The 21301-nt window shown below is 57.4% G+C and overlaps 3 protein-coding genes across 3 annotated transcripts; 2 read left to right on the plus strand and 1 right to left on the minus strand.

The window, feature by feature from the left end:
- Nucleotides 1-270: 270 nt before the first annotated feature.
- Nucleotides 271-2185, plus strand: CD93 (CD93 molecule). The gene has a single exon (XM_057433147.1). It carries the CDS (start codon nucleotides 413-415, stop codon nucleotides 2099-2101), a length of 1689 nt encoding a protein of 562 aa, XP_057289130.1. The 5' UTR covers nucleotides 271-412; the 3' UTR covers nucleotides 2102-2185.
- A 9226-nt stretch (nucleotides 2186-11411) lies between these two features.
- Nucleotides 11412-13226, plus strand: THBD (thrombomodulin). Its single transcript, XM_057433148.1, has one exon. It carries the CDS (start codon nucleotides 11468-11470, stop codon nucleotides 13130-13132), a length of 1665 nt encoding a protein of 554 aa, XP_057289131.1. The 5' UTR covers nucleotides 11412-11467; the 3' UTR covers nucleotides 13133-13226.
- A 2235-nt stretch (nucleotides 13227-15461) lies between these two features.
- On the minus strand, nucleotides 15462-16953 carry SSTR4 (somatostatin receptor 4). Its single transcript, XM_057433153.1, has one exon. The coding sequence runs from the start codon at nucleotides 16885-16887 to the stop codon at nucleotides 15580-15582; it is 1308 nt and encodes a 435-aa protein (XP_057289136.1). The 5' UTR covers nucleotides 16888-16953; the 3' UTR covers nucleotides 15462-15579.
- Nucleotides 16954-21301: the final 4348 nt, after the last annotated feature.

Consider the following 21301-nt stretch of genomic DNA (forward strand, 5'->3'; position numbering starts at 1 on the left):
AAGGGATCCCACGGCTCTTTGTTTGTTTGGGCTTGATATGTTTTTATCCCCTTTTAGCAATACATGCTTGAAAACTATCAGGCCCTATTAAGGGTTAGAAAAACCATCTGCTGCGTGAGCCCTCGAAACCCAAACCAAAAAGGCACACGGCTGGTTTTAACTTCGGGATAGCCTTGCCAGCCCCTTCAACAGGCCAAGCCCGAGGATGGGAGCGCGGGGGGAAAGAGGAAGACAGCGAGGCGACCGCCACCAACAAGCAGCGAGCCGCACGGCGCTACAGGAAACCATAGCCTCCGGTGATAAATAGGAGACCCGGAAACACGGGATGCACGTCGGGCGAGCGCGGCAGGACGAGGGGATGTGAGCCGGCGGCTGTCGAGTCCCCCCCCCCCACCCCGGTCCGTGCAGCGGGATGGATGCCCCCCGGCTGCTCCTGCTGCCGCTGCCGCTGCTGCTGCTGGCGCTGCCGGTGCCCGGCGAGGAGGAAGCGGCGGTGCTGTGCGCCGGCACCGCCTGCTACACCCTGCACCGCGCCACGCTGGACTGGGGCAGCGCCCAGGAGCGCTGCCGGCTCAACGGGGGCAACCTGGCCCCGGTGCGCAGCGCCGGCGAGGCCGCGCGGCTGCGGGACCTGCTGGCGGCCGCGGGCTGGACGGGGCCGGCCTGGATCGGGCTCTCGCTGCTGCGGGGCCGCTGCGTGCAGCCGCAGGAGCCGCTGCGGGGCTTCGCGTGGGCGGCCGGCGGCGAGCGGGGCAACTTCTCCTCGTGGCTGTCGGAGCCCGCCGTGACCTGCCTGAGCTCCCGCTGCGTGAGCCTGCGGCCCGCGGGCTGGGCCGACGGCCCCTGCCGGGCCCCGCTGCCCGCCTTCCTCTGCAAGTTCAGCTTCCAGGGCATGTGCGGGCCGCTGCCGCTGGCCGCGCTGCACCGCGTCACCTACAGCACCCCGTTCGGCGTGCGCAGCGCCCGCCTGCCCGCCGCCCCCTTCGGCACCCTGGCCGAGGCGCGGTGCGACGGCAGCCCCCGCGCCGCCTTCGCCGTCTGCAGGGGGACGGTGGAGGGGGGCGGCTTCGCCTGGCACCCTCCCGGCCCGCTCTGCCCCACCGCCTGCGCGCACAGCAACGGCGGCTGCCAGCAGCGCTGCCTGGAGGAGCCGGGGCAGCCCCCGCGCTGTGCGTGCCTCCCCGGGCACGTCCTGGCGCCGGACATGGTGTCCTGTGTGCCCGAGGACGTCTGCAACCCCAGCCCCTGCCAGGGCACCTGCCGCGCCCGTCCCGGCGGCTTCGAGTGCGGCTGCGAAGAGGGGTACACCCTGGCGCCCGACGGACGGAGCTGCTTGGATGCAGACGAGTGCCAGGCCGGGCCCTGCCAGCACGACTGCTACAACACGGCCGGCAGCTTTGTCTGCCTCTGCCGGCCCGGCTACCAGCCGGAGGCGCCGGGTAGCCCCCTCTGCAGCGACGAGGATGAGTGTGCCCGGCCGGGCGTCTGCCCCCAGCTCTGCATCAACGTCCCCGGCTCCTTCCAGTGCGCCTGCCAGCCCGGCTACAAGCGCCAGCCCGGGAGCAGCGATGCCTGCGTGGATGTGGATGAGTGCCTGCAGGGTCCCTGCCCCGGGCTCTGCCACAACCTGCCCGGCAGCTACGAGTGCCTCTGTCCCCCCGGCTTCCTCCTGGAGGAGGATGGACACGGCTGCCGCCCTGCACCCACCAACGCAGAGGAGCCCGTGGGGGTCTCCAGCAGCACCCCGAGGACCACGGGCATCTCACGGACCACGGGCATCACTGAGACCTCGGGCACCCCATGGACCACGAGCATCCCCCACACCACGAGCATCCCTGTTGGGGCAGCAACACCGTCCCCCACAGCAGTAGGGTCAGCTCCCGGCGCCGAGCACAGCGCCGATGGCCCCAGGCTGCTCCTCTACTACATCCTGGGCAGCCTGGTGGCCATCCTGCTGCTGCTGGCCTTCGCCCTGGTCCTGGTGGCTTGCAGGAGGAGGGAGGCCAGGAAGGAGAAGCGGCCGGCTAAGAGTGCGGCTGACAACTACTGCTGGGTGCCCGAGCAGCCGGAGAGCCATGGGGCAGGCGGTGAGCGCAGGTAACGGTGCCCGGGGCAGCAAAGGGGGAGGAAAAGCCTCCATGGGACAGAGCTGGTTTGCAAATGGGAAAGGGAAGAAACAGGGATGGGGGGGGGGGGCGGGGGGTGGTGCTGTCTGTTCAACGTGGGGTTACGTGTCCAAGAGCCTGTCCTGGGGCTCCTTGTGAACCAGGAGCTGATCTCCCCCCCTCAAAGGCAGTGCTGGTGGGAAGGCAGCTGGAATGTGTCCTGTAATGTGGTTTAGAAACCAGCCACTGCTCCTCCGAGAGAGGGGATCACAGGGACAGTGCTGTGAGGTGAAAGAGAATGGGGTTGGATTCAGCGCTGCAGAACCTCACTGTGCTTAAACCCAGCAAGTTAAAAGGACTGATTTCACTTCCTAAAGGAAACCAGTTCACTTCGCTTGTCATTTGGTCTCCCCTCCCTGCGTTTGAAATGCTGACATGAGAAAGCAGCGGAGTCCCTGCCCTGTCCTTGCACCCCCCCCCCCCAGTCCTTTGCCATCCCAAAAGCACTGCCAGTGTCCCCCCTTGCCCGCCTGGCCATGGACAGCCTGCATTCATCCATGGGTTTGCTTTGTTCTCCATGGGACGGCTCTGAAATCCTCCTGTGTTTCCCCAGGACAAGCACCGGTGGCTGCAGCCACAAGCAGAGGGTGTTTGTCGTGCTTTGTTGTTAAAGATCACGAGAGGTGATGGAAATAAACCTGTTTAAAACCACAGCAGCAGCCAGCTTCTCACAGGGAGCAGGGCTGGTGGGTGTCAGCCATCCGCCCCTGCTGCTCCCAGTGGCATTGCGCTGGGTTTGGAGCAGCGGGACAGCGGTGCTTCCCAAGGGATGGAGCCCCTTTACCTGGATCCAGCCCCTAAGCTCGGGAAGTGCACAGCCCAGGGAAAGCTGTAGACAAGGAGAGACTCTATAGGTCTCTATAGGTGGGGAAAACGAGGTTTAGGAGCACCATGGACCTGTTTCCTGCACGTTCAGTGTAAAAACACTTGGAAAATAGAGAAGACAACGCTCTCCTTCACATACAGCCGGATGTGAGGGGGCTTTTCCTCTTGGATCATGCTTTTGGGGTAGAAGCCTTTCCTGACATCTTGGGGTCCAGGCTGAGCGTGTTTTCCATCCCTCTCCCTCTAAAGGATACACTGGATGTTGTGTATGTGCTGTTGTGTATAGAAAGCGTCTAACCTGGCTTCAGAGCACAAGTGTTGTCGGGGTGAAGTTGTTCCACAGCCTTGCCTTGGTACCTCACTTCAGAGAGCTCTTCATACTCAGTGATCCCAGACAAGGAAGCTTCATCGAGCTGCTCCAGCATGGACCCTTCCCCAAACCCCCAAAGGGCGCAGAGGCCGTTCCTGCTTCCCATCGAGCTTCATTGTGTGCCCGCACTCCACACAGCAAAAGGGTGCTAGGGAAGAACAGGGATGTCCTGGGGGGGGACGGGGACCGGAGTTTCCTGAAGTTTCTGCTGGGTTTATTGTCTCCTCGAGGCTTAATTGCTGCCGAGATGGGAACTGAGCACAAAGGAGTCTGCGGCAGGCAGGGACCTGCATCCTGTTCTTCCACGGGAAAAAAAACCCTTTCCTGCTGGGTTTTTTCCGTCTTCGTGTCTCCATTGTGGAATGACCCAAACAAGGCAGGAAAAGGAGGCTGATGGAGGGGGTTTGATGCTCTGCCCTAATGTGCTTCCTTTTCTGCACACAGCGGCTGGGAGAAGCAGTGAACGCAGCAGTGGCGTCCTTGGATGCCCCACGGCAAATCCCTGCCTGTGTTCCGATAAGCCCGCGAAGCCTCTGGAATACATGAATGAATGAGACCAGGGAATAATCCTGCTGAAATCAGTGGGACAACCTACATCCATAAAATGCTGCCTGTGCTGCCGGGCTGTGCCAGCTCCAGGTCCCTGTGGGAAAAGGCAGGCACAGCCATGTTTGCTTTATGGAATTTTCCAGATGTTTGGAATCTCAGGAGTGTGTCTGCCTTATTTTTTAGTTAAGGTATCAATCAGTTGTTGTATTCCACTATGGAAAAGGGAAAAGGAAGCACAGTTGTGGGCCCCGAGCTAAACGTTGTTATTTATTCCAGGAATTCCTCATTAAAGCCTATAATCCCAATTCCTGTTACAACCTGTGTGTATTCCAAGGGTGTATACTTTACACAATGGAGGATGGGAGCAGGTCCAGATTAGGGAAGCCTGATTTGTGGCTTGGTTTAGCTTGGGGTCTCCCTGGTGGAAGATTTCCTGATGTAGCATCCTTCATCCTGGTGCAGTCACACCTGGATAATGTCATGTCTCCTTTTCTTCCTGCCACAAACCCAGCGGGAATGTTTTGAGCCGTTCCTCACTGGAGTTACCCAGGGCCGTGGGATGGATGGGTTGGTACCCTGCCTCACAGCCGGAGGAGACCGGACCTTCATCCCGTGGGACCGGCACAGCTACCTCTGCTCCTCATCCTTCCATTGAAGCAAGGGCAGAGCCAGAGCTACAGCTGTCCCATCACCACCAGGGCAGGGCAGGGCTGGTTCTCTGTACATGGCCAGTGCTTCATGGTGACGTTGTGTTTTTACAGTGCAAGATTAAGACAGTGGCTTGTGCTAAGAGCAAGGTTTGCCGATGCCTTGATGGCTCTTGGATGTTGCTTTCCTGATGAGACACCAATAAACCCTGCCCGGAACACAGTGTTCTCTGTGGTGTTTAATAGGAGATCAACCCCTCTTGGTTTGGTACACGTGGGCCTTGTGTTTTCTACAGGGCTGGTGCTGCCAGACCCCAGTTGGTGCTCATCTGTGTAGTGAGGTGGGTGAGTGGGGTCTCAGCCTTTCATAGAAGCTGCTCTCCCGAGGGAGGGCCAGTCACATCATGGCCCCCAGGGCCATGGGGTGGGGGCACTGGGTGATCTCAGTTGGATCCTAAGCCCATGAGCAAGGTCCTAAGCCCACAAGTGAGCTGCTAAATCCCCAAGCAAGGTCCTCAGCTCATGTTCAAGGTCCTAACCCCCAAGCAAGGTCCTCAGCTCATGTTCAAGGTCCTAACCCCCAAGCAAGGTCCTAAGCCCACAGGCAATGTCCCGAATCTACAAGCAAGGTCCTAAGCCCATGAACAAGGTCCTAAATCCCCAAGCAAGGTCCTAAGACCACAAGAAAGGTCCTAAACCCATGGCTGAGGTCCTAAATACATGAGCGAGGTTCTAATTCCGCGAGCAATGTCCTAAACCCATGAGCAAGGTCCTAAACCCATGAGTGAGGTCCTAAGGACTCAAGCAAGGTCCTAAGGACTCAAGCAAGGTCCTAAGCCCACAAGCAAGGTCCTAAGCCCACAATCAAGGCTCTAAACCCAGAAGCAACCCCGGATTTTGCTGTAGCTCTGTATGAGGGATCTGCATTTCTGGCTCCGGGCAGCATGTGGCCACAGACATCACTCGGTGCATCCAAAGCTGCCTCCGTGATGTGCACCACAGGGGAAGGCCGTCCTGAAAGTGAAAAGGTCACAAAGACAAGGGGAAACCTCAATGACTCATAAACCCCCCACATGTATCACCCGCGTCTGGGACAGCGTCCATGGGGTGCCCCGTCCGTCATTGCCACTGGCCTTCAGTAGGGTTGCAAAGCAGGAAAACCCTGCAGGACACCACATCTCATGATGGGTGTTTGGTGCCTCCATGCATCGAAGTACAAAGAGCGTTCCCAACGTCGTCCTGCCTGCCCCAGGAAGCTCCCAGAGGGATGAGGCCATGCCAAATGTACCGGGGGGGTCCCTGGCAAGCACAGGGAGCTGCCAAGGGTGGGATGATGGAAGCAGGAGGTACTCATTCACCCCCCATTTATCATTTTTCCCTGTTTCTGGGAAAGCTGATGGAAGGAAAGAGCTTCCACCAGAGGGATGTAGAGGAAAGGCACTGCCTAAGGCTGAAATGCAACCTACCAAATGCCATGCACAAAGAGGCGGCCCCTGCAACCCCAAATGCTTCGAGCATCTGCTCATTTCCTCCTTTCCTTGTTTTTATCCTTTTAAGTGTTTCTTGGCATTTGGTTCTCCTGAGCCCTTTCGAGGCTGATCCATGGAGCTGGAGTCTCACCAAGCAGATCTGAGCAGTGACAGCGACAGCGTGACCGAGGGCAAGAGCCAGCTTGTGGCAAAGATCCTTCAGCTTTCCTATGGGAAAACCCAGCCTCCGGTGCCACAAGCAAGTGTAGGTCTTGGAGATGGTGCAAGGCTCAAAGACAGCTCCAGGAGAAGGATTAGAGTCCAAGGGTCCTAAATAGGCAAATGTTGAGCATCTTCCCTGCTGACCCCATCTGGCCTCTCCGTGCCCTGTAAATGGAGCTGAACAGGAATTCACTGATCAATGAACATCAGTGATTAAATCACCCATTAAGTCAGCTACACTGGCTTGGGGTGGGGGTACAGGGATAGGAGAGGGTGCAAAGGCAGGCTGCCACACGAAGGTGATGGCAGGAGAAGTCACACATGTGCCAGATATTGCCAACACCCAGCCTTGGGAGGCTTTAATCCCTGTGGGAAACGGCACTGGCTGCTTTCCCTGGTTGCAGTCCAGGAGTGAACATAGGAACATGAGCCAAAGGCAAAGGCAAAGGTACCAGACATGCTGGCAGGACCTAGCTCAGACCCAATGAGCATGCAGCAAATGAAGCATCCTCAGTGCAGTGACTGAGGTCCCTGCTGCCCCTTGCAGGTCCCAGCCTCACCTGGGTGCCCCATTGTGCCTTATTCCTGGACATACTGTCCAGCACTTCCTAACCTTGAGGCGTTTGTCTCCTCGTGTCTGATCCAGAGGAGGCAAATTCACCTTTTCCACAAGGGATTCCGCCCTGGATCTGCAGAAACATGGCTCATACGTGCTGGTGGACACCCCAAGACCCCAAGCACATCACCCAGATCAGCGAAGAGAGGGGACCCCTGTGCAGTTTTCATGACCCCAAGTGGGATCACACACTGAACACATATAGATGGGAAAGCACATGAAGCCTGTTTAATGGTCTGCTATTCATTTTGGTTTAATCTTGATGTAATGATTTCAGGTTATATTGTTATATGCTGTTTAATTTAATTCAATACTATCCCATTTAATTTTCTTCCCTTCATTTTATTCAGTTTAATTTTATTTCATGAATTATGATGTAAGAATACGTTCTTCCCTTCCCTGTTCATTCTAGACTATTTAATTCTATTCTATTCCATGGTATTAATGATACTATATTGTATTATATGGTACTACATGACATTATATTGCCTAATACTATACTGCATTACATGAAATCGTGTCCTGTCCCCAGCATTCAGGCATCAGGAGCCTCCTTTCCAAACCGCAGCAGCACAAGCCGAGCCAGTCCATGACACGTTCCCCATAAGCGGGGGTCAGAGCAGCTCTTCGGCACCGCTCTGCCCGGGGCACCGGGACCCGCTGAGTCAGGCGCTGGCCCAGGGTGGGCGGTGATGTCCTCAGCCATCCATCAGCTTTCCGAAGGGGAAAAGTCCTCGGGAACTGCGCCGCGGCGGGGGTGAGTCACCGGGGCAGGGAGCAGGGAGCGAAGAGGGCTTAAACCACGAGGAACCCCGCTCCTTTGTCCCTTCCCGTGGCCGCACAGACCCGGGAACCCCTTGTCAGCAGCAAGCGCCGTGAGCTCAGAGCGCGCTGCCATGGGGAGGCTGCATTCCTGCCTGGCAGCTGAGGCGCAGTTCCCGTCCGGCAGCCTTGACAAGCGCATTTTCATCCGGTTCTGTGATAACAAAAACAACAGAAATCTGTGGCGGGTGTTTGCTTTTTTTCTTTTCCACCCGTTACGTCCTGGCTTCTGCTGCTCCTTGCTTTGACACCCCCCCCCCCCCCTCGTGTTTTTGCTGGTTGGGTTCTGAAGCAGATGATGAAGAAGGAGGAGGACAAAAAAAAAGAAGGGAAAGGAAAAGAAAAAGACGAAAAAGGAAAATAAAGATTAAAAGAAGGAAATTTAAAGAAAAATGAAAATGAAAAGAGGAAAGAAAAAGAGAACAAATTAAAAATAAAATATAATAAAATAAAGAAAAAAAGAGAAAAATAAAGAGAAAAGGAAAAAGAAAAAGAGAAAAATAAAGAGAAAAGGGAAGAGGAAAAAGAAAAAAGGGAAAAAAAAGAAGAAAAAGGAAAATAAAAATTAAAAGAAGGAAATTGAAAGAAAAATGAAAATATAAAGAGAACAAATTAAAAATAAAATAAAATAAATAAAATAAAAGAGAAAAGGAAAAAGAAAAAGAGAAAAATAAAGAGAAAAGGAAAAAATAAAAATAAAAAGAGAAAGAAAAAGGAAAAGAAAAAGACAAGAAAGAACGAGCAAAGAATAGAGGATGAAGAAGGGGGAAAGGAGAAGGAAATGAAAAGGAAAATCAAAAGGGAAAAAGGCCACCCGAAGTGAAATCCGTGCGATAAAAACTGGGGACACAGCAGGTTTCACTGGAGCCGAGCGAGGTCGGCATTGCCGGGCCCTCCAGGAATTCCTTATTTACACCCTTGCTGGCCGGGAAGAGCAACCGAGCTCTTTTTGGGGTTGTTTGGTGCAGGCGGTGGCTGGTTCTGGCCAGGGGGACCTGTCCCTGCGCCCACTTGTCCCTCCTCGCCACGGTCAGACCTGCAGGACGCTGTGAGCCAGGGAGGACGCTGCTGTTGGGTTGAGATCAGGGGGTGAAAGGGGAGATCGGAGGCTGGCAATCGCTCCTCCTGCAGTCCGAGTGGAAAACAGCATTCCCGTGACATTCCCCTTCCTGGAGAGACGTGGAGGAAGGAGCAAAAGAGGCCAAAGAAAGCAGAGGAGTCAGAGCGCATGAGCTCTGCTGCTCCTGCTTCCATCGGGATAGCTTTGGAGCTACCAAACAGCACAGCTGGTTTGGTGATTAATTATTAGCATTATTATCACTATTGCTATTCTTTTGCTACTATTACCATTACTATTACTATTAATTACAGGGCTTGGAGCAAGCTGCTCTACTGGAAGGTGTCCCTGCCCATGGCTGGGGATAGGAACTGGATGAGCTTTAAGGTCCCTTCCGACCCAAACCAGGCTGTGATTCTTTATGATTATTATTTTATGGCTATTATTGCCATTATTACTAGTATTATTACTATTATTAGGGGTTATTAGTACTCTTTTCCCTTTCTTTCCTTTTCCTCACAGCCTTTCATGAGCTACCATGAACCGCGCAGGGCTGGAAGAGGACAAGCCAAAACCTAAGAGTTTAATAAAGGAACCTCCTTGCAGTGAGTGAAATAAGGAAACGGGAATCTGTGGCTCCCGAGGGCTAATTGTAGTGCCTGTGTTGGTGAAACACCACTCTCAGAGCTGGCAAAATAAGCAGGTCAAATGTCCTTTCCTGTAAGCTTTGGATGTTTGTGTTTCATCTGGAGTTTGCTTGTGGCTATGCTCTAACTGCAGAGCTGAACACATGGGAAAGGGTCCGGCTTGTTGAGCAAGAAGAGGAGCCAAACCCCAGGGGGTCAGGCCCCCATGGTCAACCCGTAGCCCTGATCCTGGCTGCCTCGGAGGGGATTAGAGTGACTGACGTGGAATTGGGACATTGGAGCTTGCACAGAGGGGATGAGCTGCAGTGGCTGGAAGGGGGCAGCAGCCACTGTGCTGGCACTGGTGGATGTCCCAGTTGGGGTGGCTTGTGGGGCTGCAGTTGGTGCTGCTCCATCACTGCGGCCTGGCAGCTTTATTGACTCATATCACAGAACCCCAGACTGGTTTGTGTTGGAAGGGACCTTAAAGCTCATCCAGTTCCAACCCCCTGCCACAGGCAGGGACATCTACTAGAGCAGGCTGCTCCAAGCCCCATCCCAGCTTCAGAGCTTCAGGTTGGTGCTCACTGCAGTAAAGCCGATGCTGTACCTGTAAGCTAAAATGCTGAGCTGTAAATTGGGACTGCTCTGTTGAGAGCAAAATGGGCTGGTGTGGCCCTGGGGCATGAGTAAAACAAGGGCAGCCTGTGAAGATACAGGAATGAGCAAAACAGACAGGGCTGGGGCTGGTTCTTCGAGATGAGGAACAAATCAGAGCTAACCTAAACCACACACACACTTGTTAAGTAATTCCCAAGAGACTTTTCACAGGCACAAGCACAGAGATCAAGCAGTGAAAGATGATGGAGGACAGAGACCCCTGGAGACCACCACTCGGCATGAAAAGTGCATGTGTCATTAAAATGCAAATATTACAGTGAGTTCTAGGAAATCTAATTAAAGCATTTCCTGGGAAGGCTGTACATATAGAATCATAGAATCGTTAGGGTTGGAAAGGACCTTAAGATCATCCAGTTCCAACCATGGGCAGGGACACCTCACACTAAACCAGCTCACCCAAGGCTCTGTCCAACCTGGCCTTGAACACCACCAGGGATGGAGCATTCACAACCTCCCTGGGCAACCCATTCCAGTGCCTCACCACCCTCACAGGAAAGAATTTCCTCCTTATATCCAATCTAAACTTCCCCTGTTTCAGTTTGAACCCGTTACCCCTTGTCCTATCCCTACAGTCCCTAATGAAGAGTCCCTCCCCAGCATCCTTGTAGCCCTCTTCAGACACTGGAAGCTGCTCTGAGGTCTCCACACAGCTTCTCTTCTCCAGGCTGAACAGCCCCAACTTTCTCAGCCTGTCTCCACACAGGAGCTGCTCCAGCCCCTGAGCATCCTCGTGGCCTCCTCTGGACTTGTTCCAACAGTTCCATGTCCTCCTTATGTTGAGGACACCAGAACTGCACACCATACCCCATATGCATAAGTCTGTTGGGTACATGGATGCCTGTAGACTTCAGGCACGCTCCCCTTTGTGAAATGACTGGCGTGTGCGCCCAGCGCTGCTTTCTAAAGCCCCACATCCAGCCTGAGAGTTGCTTCGACCGACTCAGGCGGTAACACACCGAGACCAGCTCCCTCCGAAGCAGGGCCAGGGACCCGCGGGGCGCCCTACAGCAGGTGCCCTCCCTCCAGCGCTGGTTTCGCCCTTGCTCAAGGCGATCGAGAGCTTTTCCCGGCCCCGCTCAGCCCGCATGGACGGGGCGGGGGGGGACCCGGCAGCTCCCTCCCTTCGGGCGGGACCTCGGTGGGAGGAGCCGGCCCAAGGAGCGGGGGGGGGCACGGGACACCCCACACCCCCCCCCCCCCACCCCCCCCCCCCCCCCCCGCTGGAGGGGGCCGGGATTCACGGGGCCGCCCCCACCGCAATCTCTCCGCTCCACGACGGCGGCGGCCGCGGCCCGTCCCCGGAGGCGCTTCCTTCCTGCGGCGGGCGGCGGGGAGGGCCGGGGCCGCTATAAATCGGGGCGGGCGGGCGGCGGCATGCCAGAGATTTGCCGTGCCGGCCGGCCCCTCCGCCGCCCGCCATGCGGCGGCTCCCGCTGCCGCTGCCGCTGCTGCTGGCCGGCTTGGGGCTGGGGCTGGGGGGGGACCCGGAGCCCGGAGGCCCCTCGGGAGCGCAGTGCCTGGAGCACGATTGCTTCGGGGTGTTCTGGTCGGCGCTGCCGTTCGCGGAGGCCGGCGCGGAGTGCCAGCGGGGCGGCGGGCACCTCATGACCGTCCGGTCCACCGTGGCGGAGGACGCGATCGCTTTGCTGCTGCAGAACCGGAGCGGGAATCTGTGGCTGGGGCTGCGCCTCGGGCTGCCCTGCACCGAACCGACCCAGCGCCTCCGCGGCTTCCAGTGGGTGACCGGCGACCGCAGCACCGATTACTCCAACTGGGCGCCGTCGGGGCGGCAGTGCGGGGAGTTCTGCGTGACCGTGTCCAAGGAGCTGCGCTGGGAGGAGCGGCCCTGCGAGGCTCCGGCCGACGGCTTCCTCTGCGAGTACAACTACTGGAGGAGCTGCCCGCGGCTGCCGCCCGCCGACGGGCTCCCCGTCGCGTACGCTACCCCGTTCGGGGCCAGCGGCGGCGACTTCCTGGCTCTGCCGCCCGGCAGCGCGGCCGTCATCGCGGCCTTGGGGCTGGAGCTGCACTGCGAGGAGGACGGGGAGAGCGGGAGGCTGCGCTGGGGCCGCCCGGAGCTGGGGCCCTGGTCCTGCCGCTTGGACAACGGGGGCTGCGACGGGGCGTGCGAGGAGGACAGCGGGCAGGCGCGGTGCTCCTGCCCCGAGGGCAAGGTGCTGAGCAGCAACGAGCGCGGGTGCCGCTCGCCCTGCGCCGGAGCCCCCTGCCAGCACCACTGCGTGGTGGCCGGCTCCGACTTCGTCTGCATGTGCGAGGCCGGGTACCGCTTGGCCGCCGACGGCAGCAGCTGCGAGGACGACGACGACTGCGCCATGGTGCCCAGCGTGTGCGAGCAGGTCTGTGTCAACACCGAGGGCGGCTTCGAGTGCCACTGCCACCGCGGGTACGCGATGGTGGACGGGCACTGCCAGGCGCTGCCCATGTCCCGCTGCTACAAAGCGCCCTGCGAGCAGCAGTGCGAGGAGGTGCCCGACGGATACCGCTGCAGCTGCTTCCCCGGCTACGCCGTTGACCCCCGGGTGCCCACCCACTGCGTCCTGCACTGCAACCACAGCCAGTGCCCGGCCAAGTGCGACCCTTACACCCTGTCCTGTGAGTGCCCCGAGGGCTTCGTGCTGGACAACGCCGACGACAGGCAGGTCTGCATGGACATCGATGAGTGCGACATGAACTTCTGCCAGCACAACTGCACCAACTACCTCGGCGGCTTCGAGTGCCACTGCCCCGCCGGCTACCGGCTCGTGGACCAGATTGACTGCGTCGAGATCCTGGGGGAGGACGGGGAAGGAGCCTACTCAGGGGATTTCGGGCCCGGACCCCAGCTGCCCGTCCCCACCCGGACCCCACTGAATGCAGTGCACCTTCACCCCGGTGCCCTGGTGGGTATCACTTTGGGTGTCCTCTCCGCAGTGCTGGCTCTGCTGGCCCTGGCCTACCATCTGGTGAGGAGGTGCTGCAGGGCCCCCGCCACCATGGATTACAAGTGCAATTGTCCCCACGAAAAGGAGATGGGATTGTACCCGGTCCCCTCGGGGTGTGCAGCAGCCAGCCAGAAGCTGTAGGGAGCCCTGGCAGGACAGGCAGAGGGAGGTGGACGGAACTGGGTAACATTCACTCTCCTCATCCCCTGCAGCCTTTGAATGATAAAAAGAGTTTGGGAAACCCCCCCCCCCCAATATTCACCCCAGAGAGCAGGGAAGGTGGAGGGGCCGGAGCGCTGCTCGGTTCCTCGCCCTTTGTGGGCAGTGTGGATGTTCAGCTTTCCTTTCCCTTTTCCAGGAGTCGGGGGGGGGTTCAAGGGGAACCCTCGTGTGTTACAGGAGGGACATCTCCTTCTGGAGGTGACTTGTAAATCCGTATCTATCACGGGATGAGAGCAGCACTGGTTGAGTTGCTGCTACCCAGGGAAGGTCACTTGGCCCCAAACCCCTCTCCCTTCACTGGGAAGCTGGGATGGAATGGATGGCATTCCCAGAGTGGCAAAGAGATGGGATGCCCCTGCCCTTGTGTTCACGTTAGTGGGTTTAAACTGACGGGTGGTGGCAGAAGGAGCAAAACCCTTGTGCTCAGCACCTTGAAACACACCCAGCTCTTGCCTCCTGGCCCCCTCTTGCCTCTCGCCTCTGGCAGCTGAGCACTTTCCACCTTAAATCACTACCAACAGCAGGGGCCCTGCTGCTGTCACAGTCAGGGCTAAACCACTTGATTTTGCTTCCCTTTTACCATTTTGGGGCTGTTTTGGTTAAATGTGGACCCTGAGACTGCCAGGGTCATGTTTTCCATGGCAGGAACGGTCGTTCCCAGCCTCGTGTTCCCCATCCCGTTTCTTCCATGATTTTCTGCCCTTGTTGCCTTAAAACGCTGTGGTTTTCTTTACAAACCCACTGCACCGACCCCTCCTGCCCACAGGGTTTTGTCCTTTGGGCTTGCCCAGGGCTAAGTCTAATCCATGTTGAAGCCTATGGCAAAACTTTCCGGGGCAGGGGGGGGCACGATCCACCCCGCTGCGCGCTTCCCACCCGAGGATCATCGGGAAAAGCATTTGGGTGTTTTTTCCAGCCCCATCGTTCCATGGGGAGTCCCGGGGCAAAGCCTGAGTGGTGTTGGGAGCCGGAGCGGCTGCGGGGTGAGTGGTGGGAGCGGGTGCTGACAGCTTTATGCCCATGAGATATCACCCTGCAGCAGGGCTTGGCTTTCCCACAGGAAGCTTTGGAAGGCCGGGGTCAGCGCTTGCGAGGACTGGATGCTGCAGAGGGGCTGAAGGGCTCGGGAGGGGGGTCCTGTCTCTCCCTATGTGCTAAACACAACAAGCAGCATTCCCCCTCCTCCCCGTTCCCGTATGATAGAGCTCTTCTGCAGCCTCCAAGGGAAATAAAAGACACCCGTTGTATAAATCAAAGCTTTCCTAATGTAAATAGTCCAAGCCCCTGTTTTATACACCCGGCACGTTTGTAAATACTTATTTATTGGAAACATACCCTCTGCAATGCACATCCCATGTGTAGACAAATAAAGCTGGTTTACAGAAAGCTGCTGCTGAGATATTCTTTCTCCCCTTCCCTAAAATGACTCTTTATTCCCCCCCCCCACCTCACCCCATCACTAAGCACTGGTCTGTCTTAACCTGTCACAAGCCTGGTTGGAGTTGGGAAGAAAGGAGCTGTGGGCTCTTAGCTGTAAACAAGCCCTGCCAGTTATTCCATCGGCGTGATTCAAACAGCAGGGATGAGCCATAAATAATGGAGAACGGGAATAACATTAACAGGAGATAGTTAAAACCAAACAAGCTGGAAATGGGGAATTTAATGGTGCCCCAGGGCTGATGTTTCTCTGGGGGTGTGTTTCAGGTGTCACTGGAGGTGATGCTGAGAGGGTGGGATTCGCTTTTCCTGGCTTTTTCATGGGGAAAATTCACCCATTTGTGCTAAAATCCCTTTGCCTGGGAATTGGGGGGGGGGGGAGTGCAGATTGTTGGTGGGACCTAAGTTCTTCCCTTTCCCCGTTAGCTGAAGGGAGGTTTGATGCTCCCTAGTTCCTGCCAAGGCTGGTTTGCTCAGAACCCCCTTTTTCTACATAGAAGGAACCCAATGGGGTCACATCCATCCTGTGCTCCCAACAGTGATGGAGAAGCCCAGCCTGGTCCTACCCCTTCACTCGTCTATAGCCAGGGGGCTGGTGGGCTTCCCTCCATCCTTCAGAGCGTGTTTTGGGAAGGAGCAGAGAGTTGGGGGTGCGTTGTTCTGTATTATCACGGAGAGGCATTGCCCTGTGGCTGGTCACTGCTCACAACTGCATTTTGAGATCCCTGCCACGCGCCATCCCCATGGAGCCTCCTCCATGCCGAAGGTAACCGCAACGCTCACGCAGCTGATGCGACGAACCGCACCCCAGGCCAGTCTTATGGCTTTTATTTGGTTGCACGGCACAGCACGAGGGTCCACGGCAGTTTATCCCCTCTCCATCCCCGTTTCCCGCGCCCGGACGACACCCACAAGGCCTGGGGGCCACCCTAGAAGGTGGTGGTCTTGGCGAGGAGCGGCGCGGGCTTGCAGCAGGGCTCGGGGAGCCCGGGGTCCTGCTGGCAGGACAGGGCTGGGCACACGCAGCCCTTGCCCTTGTCGTCCCCCCGGGGGGCAGCGCAGTAGTCGAGGGGCTCTTCCTCCTCCTCCTCCTCCTCAGTGGCCCCCTCGCCAGCGTGGCAGCAGCAGAGGCTGGCATCGAGGCAGCGCCGCAGCACGCCGTGGAAGGAATGCCGGAAGTTCTCGGAGAGGAAGCCGTAAAGGATGGGGTTGGCGCAGCTATTGGAGTAGCTGAGGATGAGGGAGGCGTTGTTGACGGTGGCATCCAAGCGGCCGGGCAGCAGGAGGTTGACGAGCTGCACCACGTAGAAGGGCATCCAGCACACCACGAACATGGCCACCACCATCAGCACCAGGCGCGTCAGCTTGCCCTCGGAGCGCCGGCGCTGCTGCCAGCCCACCCGCTGCGCCACGGCGCGCATCTTGCCCACGATCAGCAGGTAGCACAGCCCCATGGCCAGCACCGGCAGCAGGAACCCCAGCAGGGTGGTGTAGACCACGAAAGCAGCCGACCAAGCCGGGCTCGGCCAGAGGAGGTTGCAGGCCACCGCTTGGCCATCGCGGGTGGTTGCGGTGCCGGCGAAGATGGGGATGGGCGAAGCCACCAGCAAGGAGAGGAGCCACACGCCGCCGTTGACCATCTTGGCCACCCGAGGACGGCGGTAGGTGGCCGCCCGCAGCGGGTGCACCACCGCGATGTAGCGGTCCAGGCTGAGGACGGTCAAGCAGAAGACGCTGGTGAACATGTTGAGCCCATCGACGCCCAGCACGGTGCGGCACAGGGCCCGGCCGAAGGGCCAGTGATGCAGGGCAGCCGACGTGGCCACGAAGGGGATGCTGAGCATGAAGAGTTCGTCGGCGATGGCCAAGTTGAGCAGGTAGATGTTGGTGGCCGTCTTCATCTTGGCGTAGCGCAGGATGACGAAGATCACCAGGGAGTTGCCCAGCAGCCCCAGCAGGCACACCAGGGCGTAGATGCACTGGATCACCACCATGCCCACGATCTCGCCCGCCTTGCTGCCCCACTCCGCCTGCCCCTGCTGCCAGCCAGCCTCCCCCATGGCCATGCTGGTGTTGGGGGGCACCTCGGAGGAGGCCCAGCTGGATACGGTCCACAGGGACACGCTGGATGCCTGGGACACTGCCGGGAGCTGCTCGGTGTCCGCACTCATGATGGGAGGTGGTCCATGGACGGGACACTGCCGGGGATGGGGGGGGTCAGCCTGCAGGCAGGGCATGGGCACAGAGAGTTGGGGGTGAGAGCTGTGGCACACTGGATGCGAAGCACGCTCCCCTGCCTTCCCTCTTGGATCATAGAATCATGGAGTGGTTTGTGTTGAAGGGACCTTAAAGCTCCCCCAGCTCCAACCCCTGCCACGGGCAGGGACCCCTTCCACTAGAGCAGCTTGCTCCAAGCCCCTGTGTCCAACCTGGCCTTGAACACTGCCAGGGATGGGGTGGCCCCCACCAGTGCTGCCACCACCAACTCTCACTGCCACATGCATTGGGCAGCTCCGGCTGTGCCCCCCCCCAGCTCCCTCCATCGCACCCATGCACTCCTCAGGGCAGCAGCATCCTTCTCCAGGCCTGAGCATCCCAGCTTTTGGGGGTCTTGTTGGGCATGGGGGGGGGGGGGGGGGTGCCTTCACCATGCGTGGGGGCCTGCCAGTGACAACCCTGGCCTGGGAATCAGTGCCACCATCCCAATGAAGCCCTGCACATCTCAATGGTGTCATGAACCCCTGCGGGGGGAGCAAAGGGAAGGAGAAACCGAGCGGGGGGGATACGTTACCTCTCAATCCTCCAGGGACCGAAGGAGCCTCCTGCTTTGCTCCGGGGAGGGGGGGGGCAGGCGCTGGGATCTGCTCCGGTGGGATGCAGGGGCTGTTGGCAATGCAAAGTCCTGCTTGACCTGAATCAGATGACCAGAAGGATCCGGACCTTTTAAAGTGAAGGACAGACCGTGCGTGCCGGGTGGGAATAAAGCTCATCCCCACCACCCGTTCCAGGGAAATCAGCTTGTCCATCGGGAATGCGCCAGCAGAAAGCAGCCAGGATTCTGGTTCAGGCTCTCCCGGGGGGAACGAAGCACCGGACGTCCCCTTGCTCTGCCTCTCCGAGGGGTGCGAGGTCCCGCTGCTCCCCCCCCGAGGGGACACGCCATCCCCCGGGGCCCCGGCGCTGCGGGCGCTGCGGCGGGCGGGATGCTGCAGCCCGGGCGCGGCGGTGATGGGCGGGAGGGAGGGATGGAGGGAAGGGTGCAGGGAGGGAGGGAGGGGGGGACGGGACGGGGCCTCCGCATCCCCCCGCACCCCAGGTCCCTCCGGGGTGTCCCCGCCCGGGCAAGGCAGGAGATGGAGGCAGGTTGCCCTGGAAACCGCCCCCCCCCGCTTCATCCGCGCTCGATCCCGCATCCCTCCCCCTGCCCCGACATTCCTCACTGCAGGGAGGGGGTGCAGGCAGGGACCCCCCTTTTCTGCAGGAGGGGAGCATCCCGCAGCACCCGGCATCCAAACCCGGGGACCAGAGGGTGAGGGGGGTGAGGACCAGCCCAAGCCTGGCCCCAAAACCTGTTATGTGCTGAAAACCTCCCCCCACATCACAGAATCCCAGAGTGGTTTGGGTTGGAAAGGACCTTAAAATCATCCAGTTCCACCCCCCTGCTACGGGCAGGGATAAGTCTACACCAAATTTCTTGGTGCAATGAGTAAAAATGGGGCAGAGATTCCATCTTTCTATTTTTAACTATTATTTTTTTAAGCATCTGTTGTGTTTATTGGGTATTTTGTGTGGTTCTTAGGTAGTTTGGCTGGTTTTTTTTCCTATGAGAGAGATCAAGGACATCTTCATGCCAAGAAACCACCACCAGCAGCACAGCAACAGCCCCGGTCTGGGGCAGGCAGCACCACATGCCATCACCTATGGGGCTGGGGATGTGTCGATGGCGCAGCCCCATCCTCATCCTCCCACTTCGAGCCACCAAGTGACTGTCTTTTCCTCAGTTTCCCACATCTCACGCTCCCAAGTCACGCTCCTGTGGGTCATGGAGATTTTGGGAAGTCCGGATGGAGCTGGGAGCAGGCTGGATGGGCTTATCTGTGTGTGGATGGGGTCCTGCAAGGGCTGGGAATGGAGCTAAACGTGTATATTATATTACTGAGAACAGGCATGGGAAAGCAGGTGCATTTTTCCTCTTGGTGCTTAAATATACAACCATAGTTAATTGAGCAGCTGGTGAAGATGGTTTGGCTACGACATCCCAGCTTAAATATCATGGATGCAGAGAAGCACAGAGGGAGCTGGTACCCGGAGCTGCAGGGACCATGGGGCTGGGCACAGAGACCCCATCTCCACACGCTGCTCCCCCTCCACCTCCACGAGGTGTTTTAATAGGGAGCAAATGGCACAGAATTCCCTATGTCAGCGGGTGCTGGGATGGGCACGGAGGCCACCAGGCTCCAGGGGTTCCTGTTGCAGCCGGCGACTGGAAAATGGGGAATAACACAATGAAACTGCGTGGAGATTACATCGGGCCGAGGAACAGGAAATGGTTAAATGCTTCTTTACTGTAAGGGAGGAAACTCCTCGCAGCGAGCAGGACTTGTGCCCACATTGTGCTGCTGGTTGTGAGTGCTCTGGGTGGGGAGAGGGGGCGTGAGAGCAGCATGTGGCTGCACCGCAATGTTTCATGGTGCCTGGTGCCACAAGAGCCTCCTTATGGGTGGCTGTGGGTGCAATGACACGGGGCAGTCTGTTCCTGCCCTGGGAATCGTAGGGTCACAGCCTGGTTTGGGTTGGAAGGGACCTTAAAACTCATCCAGTTCCAACCCTATGCCATGGGCAGGGACACCTTCCACTAGAGCAGCTTGCTCCAAGCCCCTGTGTCCATCCTGGCCTTGAAGCGCTCCTCCAGCAGCTCAGGAGCAGCTCTCCTCTTTGGGGTGATTTCCCAAGGGATCCTGCACCGTGTGCTTGGGAAAGATGAGTTTCTCTACGCCAAAGAGCCCCCCATTGCCAGCACTAATGGCTTTAAACCCTCTCCTGGTGCTGTGCTCCATGCTGAGCTCACCAGCCTTTCCCTCCCTCCTTCCTTCCACCCAAACCTCGCGGAGCAGAGATCTGAGATGAGAGCTTCTCCACCAAGTTATTTTAGTGGAGTCGCCCAAGCAGGCAGCCCAACCTGCTTTCCCTCAAGTGCAGCTCTCCAGATGGTCCATGTTAAAATAAACCCCAAGTCATTCCCTCCCCGAGACAGCATCAAGTGCTGCTTAAATAGAATCACGGAATCATGGACTGGTTTGGGTGCAAGGGACCTTGAAGCTCCTCCAGCTCCAAGCCCTGCTCCCAAGGGCAGGGACACCTTCCACTAGAGCAGCTTGCTCCAAGCCCCATCCAACCTGGCCTTGAGCTCTGCAGAGATGGGGCAGCCACAGCTTCCCTGGGTAAGATCTCATCTCAAACTGAAGTTTCTTTTCTGCCTGCAACATAAAAATCCACCTTGAAACACAGCCAAAAGTGTTAAAATAGGCCATCAAAAATGTCTTGTTCTCTGATCAGAATGAAACACTAATGAAATGCGGTGCTGGGCAGAGCAGGCGGTGGGGGTTATTTTTTCCCCTTTCAGGCTATTTTTGCGTTGAAATCTTTTCCTTAAAAAAGAAATGTGGTTTAGAAATGGAACTGCTGATATATTCCAACTTGAAAATGTCTGAAAAAGAGGCTTTAAAACGGCTCCAAGCTCTTATCCCAGGATGGAAATGGTGCTCCCAGCCACTGCCAGGCTCTGGGGCACAGCTGGTAAAGCTCACACCAGGGATTGTGCTTTGGAGGAGCTGTAGATGGATGTATCCAGTGGGAACATATACACGGGCTGTAACACGGGGCTGTGTCGAATTAGCCCCATTTCCATACCTCGGTGGTGGTGCGAACGCTCGGCGCGATGAGGAACGTTCCATTCCCTGCAGTGGCTCATGTTAACTCATTGCCACCGATTTACATCTGGTTCCTTATCTGATTAGAAACCAGGGCACACTGAGGGCTTTGTGGGGCTGAATCCAGCCCGGGGAGTGCATCAGGGCTGGGGGTCACTTCACCATCACCATTGAATCATAGCATCAGCTGGGTTGGAAAAGACCTTTGCGATCATCAAGTCGAACCATTACCCCAAGGCCACCGCTAACCCATGTCACAGTGGTGCCATCACCTTGTCAGCATCCAGCAGCTGCTTTCCCAGCTAAAACCAGGCTAATCCCTGCAGTGAGACCTGGATTAATACAAACACGAGGCAGCCAAATGTGCGTTTTCTCCACTCTCAGCCTTTCAAGCTTGAATATTAAACGTGAGCATCTTTGCTTTGCAGCATTTATATACGTTTCCTTCTGGCTGGGTTATGTTATGCACGAGCCAAAAAGACTTTGTATTCTGATGGAACATTGTACAGGTAGGAAGGAGGAGAAGGAAATCATCAAATCCCAAACTGTTGTGAATTGGAAGGGACCTTAAAGATCATAGAATCCCAGCCTGGGGTGGGTTGGAAGGGACCTTAAAGCTCATCCAGCTCCAAACCCCTGCCACGGGCAGGGAAATCAGACTCAAACACTTGACCCTGCTGCTCCAAGTTTAATCTTGGTGGTACAGCATTAATGGTTCCAT

This window comes from Pezoporus wallicus, unplaced genomic scaffold, assembly GCF_028554395.1.
Source record: "Pezoporus wallicus isolate ANWC-B61680 ecotype Strahan unplaced genomic scaffold, APGP_CSIRO_Pwel_v1 contig_5416, whole genome shotgun sequence".
NCBI classification, from domain to species: domain Eukaryota; kingdom Metazoa; phylum Chordata; class Aves; order Psittaciformes; family Psittacidae; genus Pezoporus; species Pezoporus wallicus.

Bases quoted from the DNA above. Each gene is read 5' to 3' on its own strand.
- CD93 (XM_057433147.1), top strand. From the start codon at position 413: ATGGATGCCCCCCGGCTGCTCCTGCTGCCGCTGCCGCTGCTGCTGCTG.
- THBD (XM_057433148.1), top strand. From the start codon at position 11,468: ATGCGGCGGCTCCCGCTGCCGCTGCCGCTGCTGCTGGCCGGCTTGGGG.
- SSTR4 (XM_057433153.1), bottom strand. From the start codon at position 16,887: ATGCCCTGCCTGCAGGCTGACCCCCCCCATCCCCGGCAGTGTCCCGTC.